Source organism: Zootoca vivipara, chromosome 5, assembly GCF_965207765.1.
Source record: "Zootoca vivipara chromosome 5, rZooViv2.hap1.1, whole genome shotgun sequence".
Classification (NCBI taxonomy): domain Eukaryota; kingdom Metazoa; phylum Chordata; class Lepidosauria; order Squamata; family Lacertidae; genus Zootoca; species Zootoca vivipara.
The window spans coordinates 91283798-91289797 of NC_142588.1; the positions used below are offsets into that span (position 1 = coordinate 91283798).

A 6000-nucleotide genomic window follows, 5' to 3' on the forward strand; every position below is an offset into this window, starting at 1 on the left:
ATAAAAGAGGAACAATTAGTGATTCTAAATACCCAAATAACAGCTCAAGAAGCTTTAGAGGCAATAAATTGGACAAAAAGTCTCCAAGGCCAGATGGACTAATGGTATAAAAAGTTAAGTGAACAATTAGTGAATCCATTAAAAGATGTGATGAATGAGATTTTAAAGACAGGTGAAATCCCAGGAACATGGAAGGAAGCTTATATAACAGTAATTCCAAAACAAGATTTGGATCTAATGCAAATAAAAAATTATAGGCCTATTTCATTATTAAATAACGATTATAATTTATTTGCAAATATTTTGGCTAATAGGATGGGGGGGGGAAATTAGGTGAATATATACACCAAGACCAAGCAGGGTTTCTTCCAGGTAGACAAATGAAGGAGAATATAAGAAATATTCTAAATGTGATAGAATAACTGGAGGTAAAAAATGAAGAAAAAAACGGCAATGGTGTTTATAGATGCCAAAAAAGCTTTTGACAATGTGTCCTGGGATTTTATGAAAAAACTGCTTGAAGAAATTAATTGTGGTGATAAATTTCTAAAAGGAATGTGAGCAATATATTCAGAACAGGATGCGAAATTAATTGTAAATCAGGTGTTAACGAAGGAATGTAAAATACAAAAAGCAACTAGGCAAGGATGTCCGTTATCACAGCTGTTGTTCATCTTGGTCCTGGAAGTACCGGTACTTGAAAGAAACATAAGAGCAGAAAAAGAGATTATAGGGATAAAAACTGGGAAGGAATAATTAAAATTGAAAGCCTTTGCTGATGATTTAGCAATTATGATAGAGGATCCGAAAAACTCTCTCCCTAAGGTGATAGAGAAAATTCTAGAATTTGGGGAATTGGCAGGATTTAAATTAAATAGAAGCGAAAGGAAAGTCCGATGCTGTAAAGAAAAATATTGCATAGGAACCTGGAATGTAAGAACCATGAATGGAGGTAAGCTGGATGTGGTCAAAAATGAGATGACAAGAATAAATATCGACATCCTGGGCATCAGTGAACTAAAATGGAAGGGAATGGGCGAATTCAGTTCGGGTGACTATCATATCTACTACTGTGGGCAAGAATCCTGTAGAAGAAATGGAGTGGCCCTCATAGTCAACAAAAGAGTGGCAAAAGCTGTAATGGGATGCAATCTCAAAAATGACAAAATGATCTCGATACGAATCCAAGGCAGACCTTTTAACATCACAGTAATCCAAGTTTATGCACCAACTACCCGTGCTGAAGAAAGTGAAATTGACCAATTCTATGAAGACCTACAACACCTTCTAGAAATGACACCAAAGAAGGATGTTCTTCTCATTACAGGGGATTGGAATGCTAAAGTGGGGAATCAAGAGATAAAAGGAACAACTGGCAAGTTTGGCCTTGGAGTTCAAAATGAAGCAGGGCAAAGGCTAATAGAGTTCTGTCAAGAGAACAAGCTGGTCATCACAAACACTCTCTTCCAACAACACAAGAGACGACTCTACACATGGATATCACCAAATGGGCAGCATCGAAATCAGATTGATTATATTCTCTGCAGCCAAAGATGGAGAAGCTCTATACAGTCAGCAAAAACAAGACCTGGAGCTGACTGTAACTCAGATCATCAGCTTCTTATAGCAAAATTCCAGCTTAAACTGAAGAAAGTAGGAAAAACCACTGGGCCAGTAAGATACAATCTGAATCAAATCTCTTATGAATACACAGTGGAAGTGAGGAACAGGTTTAAGGATTTAGATTTGGTGGACAGAGTGCCTGAAGAACTATGGATGGAGGCTCGTAACATTATACAGGAGGCAGCAACGAAAACCATCCCAAGGAAAAGGAAATGCAAGAAAGCAAAATGGCTGTCCAATGAGGCCTTACAAATAGCGGAGGAGAGGAGACAAGCAAAATGCAAGGGAGATAGGGAAAGATACAGGAAACTGAATGCAGATTTCCAAAAAACAGCAAGGAGAGACAAGAGGGTCTTCTTAAATGAGCAATGCAAAGAAATAGAGGAAAACAATAGAATGGGGAAAACCAGAGATCTGTTCAAGAAAATTGGAGATATGAAAGGAACATTTCGTACAAAGATTACCATAATAAAGGACAAAAGTGGTAAGGACCTAACAGAAGCAGAAGACATCAAGAAGAGGTGGCAAGAATACACAGAGGAATTATACCAGAAGGATATGGAGGTCTCGTACACCCCAGGTAGTGTGGTTGCTGACCTTGAGCCAGACATCTTGGAGAGTGAAGTCAAATGGGCCTTAGAAAGCACTGCTAATAACAAGGCCAGTGGAAGTGATGATATTCCAGCTGAACTATTTAAAATTTTAAAAGATGATGCTGTTAAGGTGCTACACCCAATATGCCAGCAAGTTTGGAAAACTCAGCAATGCCCAGAGGATTGGAGAAGATCAGTCTACATCCCAATTCCAAAGAAGGGCAGTGCCAAAGAATGCTCCAACTACCGCACAATTGCGCTCATTTCACACGCTAGCAAGGTTATGCTTAAAATTCTACAAGGCAGGCTTAGGCAGTATGTGGACCGAGAACTCCCAGAAGTGCAAGCTGGATTTCGAAGGGGCAGAGGAACCAGAGACCAAATAGCAAACATGCGCTGGATTATGGAGAAAGCTAGAGAGTTCCAGAAAAATGTCTACTTCTGCTTCATTGACTATGCAAAAGCCTTTGACTGTGTCGACCACAGCAAACTATGGAAAGTTCTTAAAGAAATGGGAGTGCCTGATCACCTCACCTGTCTCCTGAGAAATCTCTATGTGGGACAAGAAGCTACAGTTAGAACTGGATATGGAACAACTGATTGGTTCAAAATTGGGAAAGGAGTACGACAAGGTTGTATATTGTCTCCCTGCTTATTTAACTTATATGCAGAATTCATCATGCGAAAGGCTGGACTAGATGAATCCCAAACCGGAATTAAGATTGCCGGAAGAAATATCAACAACCTCAGATATGCTGATGACACAACCTTGATGGCAGAAAGGGAGGAGGAATTAAATAAGCTTTTAATGAGGGTGAAAGAGGAGAGCGCAAAATATGGTCTAAAGCTCAACATCAAAAAAACCAAGATCATGGCCACTGGTCCCATCACCTGGCTACGAGTGATCCAAAGAAGAAGAAAGAAGAATAACTTGTTTGTTCCGTACCAGTATTGGTTGCTGCAGTATCTAACTGGAATATCTGTATCTCTCAGGATTAAACCAAAGCAATTAAAATAAATGATCAGAGATTTAAACAGCCATGAATAGGGCTAATAAAATCAAGTAGCTTATTAATTGGTATGCATACTAACAACCTGCTGTAGTAACAACATGTAAATATATGTTTTAATGAAATGAATGCCTAATATTTTCTGCGGTACAGAATTTATATTATTGCACACCACCCCAAACGTAGAGCAGTGCAAGAAAGTAGAAGTTGGCAAATGCTGCCTCTGTTTTGCTCTTTAAAATATAGCAAGCCTACTAGAGAATTGTCTCCCGGCTTATTGTCTCCCTGCTTATTTAACTTATATGCAGAATTCATCATGCAAAAGGCTGGACTGGATGAATCCCAAACCAGAATTAAGATTGCCAGAAGAAAGATCAACAACCTCAGATATGCTGATGACACAACCTTGATGGCAGAAAGGGAGGAGGAATTAAATAACCTTTTAATGAGGGTGAAAGAGGAGAGCGCAAAATATGGTCTGAAGCTCAACATCAAAAAACGAAGATCATGGCCACTGGTCCCATCACCTCCTGGCAAATAGAAGGGGAAGAAATGGAGGCAGTGAGAGATTTTACTTTCTTCGGTTCCATGATCACTGCAGATGGTGACAGCAGTCATAAAATTAAAAGACGCCTGCTTCTTGGGAGAAAAGCAATGACAAACCTAGACAGCATCTTAAAAAGCAGAGACATCACCTTGCCGACAAAGGTCCGTAGAGTTAAAGCTATGGTTTTCCCAGTAGTGATGTATGGAAGTGAGAGCTGGACCATAAAGAAGGCTGATCGCCGAAGAATTGATGCTTTTGAATTATGGTGCTGGAGGAGACTCTTGAGAGTCCCATGGACTGCTAAAAGACCAAACCTATCCATTCTGAAGGAAATCAGCCCTGAGTGCTCCCTGGAAGGACAGATCGTGAAGCTGAGGCTCCAAGACTTTGGCCACCTCATGAGAAGAGAAGACTCCCTGGAAAAGACCTTGATGTTGGGAAAGATTGAGGGCACTAGGAGAAGGGGACGACAGAGGACGAGATGGTTGGACAGTGTTCTCGAAGCTACGAACCTGAGTTTGACCAAACTGCGGGAGGCAGTGCAAGACAGGAGTGCCTGGTGTGCTCTGGTCCATGGGGTCACGAAGAGTCGGACACGACTAAACGACAACAACAACTAAAGAATAGTATTAACTGGAGAGATGCATTTAGAAGTAAGTTTTTCCAGTCAAAACTTGCCAGATCTCAGTCCTGGCACTGCTCAGGTCTGCACCCTTGCCATTATAAGAGAACAAGGGAGGCGTTCATGGTGAGTTCCAGCACAATCTCCCCGCCCCCCCCCCGGAAAAATAGCACTGTTTAGAATAATTTGTGTGGCCATTGCATTTACCGTTTTAACCTATCTGAAACTGATGCTACTGTTTAAGCTTAAATATCAAAAAGGTTGGGGAAAATAAATGAAACAATTGCTCACATTAGACAAAGTTACAGTAAGAAATAAGTACCATAATTAAAGTATCTTCACGAAACTTCAATCCAATCCGCCATGCACCTCCAATGAGAGGAAGCTGGAGAGGTCCTGGAGGGTAATGCCTGCGTGACCAAAGCTGTTTCAGGTAGTGCAGAATCAGAAGCGCCACCAGCAGAGCAATCAAAAATGCCCGTATCTCCATCCTTCTCTTGCTGTCTCTTTCACCTTGTTTCTTGCTACAATGCCTTATTGGGTTCAAAAGGCTTTTTGCATTCCTCAGCGACAACAGAACCTCTCTCTCTTTTTCCTACTTATATATGCTGTTGTAAAAGACAAACAGGTTTTCTGGCATCTTATGTAATTTTGCAACTCTCAAGGCACGCACTACAGTCATACGCTCTAATCATTATTATATGTGTCACTCAATTAAAAGAGACGAAATGCATTTAAAATCTACTGCAATAATAATGATTTCAAGTGAGAGGCATTTGGAAAACATTGTGTATCGTACATTTATGAAATCAAAATGATCCCTTTTAAAAAAAACAGAATATCCTATACAAGCAACAATACAATAAATCAATAGAAACCAATAATAACAATCAACAGTTACAGTTATACCCAAATTAAACTAACCACCAACACCAACTAAAAATTTAACCAACATCAACCTGACAAAAACAAAGCAGAGGAACCAATATTAGAACCGTTAAAAACAATGTAAAACATTTTAGCCATTTTTACATTTTACTAGGGCTCACTTCCTAGAGATGTGAGGTTGTAGCCAACTAAGTTGTACTCAAAGAAGACCCATTGAAATTAACAGACCTAAATCAGCCATGTCCACTAATTTTAATGGGTCTACTCCTGAGTAGTCAACCATAAAACAGACGTGACCAGCTGATAATTGTCTCAAAATTGCATAATTATTGTTAGGGTTGCTAGACTCAATAGGACAGGTCCTCTGTGCCTTTAATTGCCCTGTTCTCTTTTGAGTCTGGAAACCTTAAAGAGAAACCAGCAGACCCTTTGTTTAATTTCCAAGCAAAGGGTCTGCTGGTTTCTCTTTAAGGTTTCCAGACCCCTTGGGAGCCTTATTTTCCTAGAATAACTCTCCCCTCCTGACTGGAAGGAGACCCAGGCAGTCTGTATTCCCACAGCTTCTACCTCCCCTGGCTCAAACTCAGCCCTCCAATTAACTCCTGTCTGTATACCTTCCCCAGACACTCAACATGGTCATCCTATCTAACTTCCTAGATAGTCTCCTCAGAGCAATTCAAATCAGAACCAATTCTCTCAGATAAAGTCGTATCTAAA

The 6000-nt window shown here is 40.1% G+C and overlaps 1 protein-coding gene across 2 annotated transcripts in view; it reads right to left on the bottom strand.

Moving 5' to 3' along the window:
- The window catches only part of LOC148685786 (cytochrome P450 2C39-like), a 22538-nt gene extending 16841 nt beyond the window's left edge, over positions 1-5697 (bottom strand). Inside the window, exons 1-2 of one of the 2 annotated variants that reach the window (XM_088669268.1) lie at positions 4718-4819; positions 4286-4389 (exon numbers count right to left, since the gene is read on the bottom strand). In XM_088669268.1, coding sequence (XP_088525394.1) covers positions 4286-4348 — 63 coding nt within the window. In that variant the 5' untranslated portion in view covers positions 4349-4389; positions 4718-4819. Of the gene's footprint in view, positions 1-4285; positions 4390-4717 lie in introns of both variants that reach the window. The other variant, XM_088669267.1, reaches the window with a different exon arrangement.
- Positions 5698-6000: the final 303 nt, after the last annotated feature.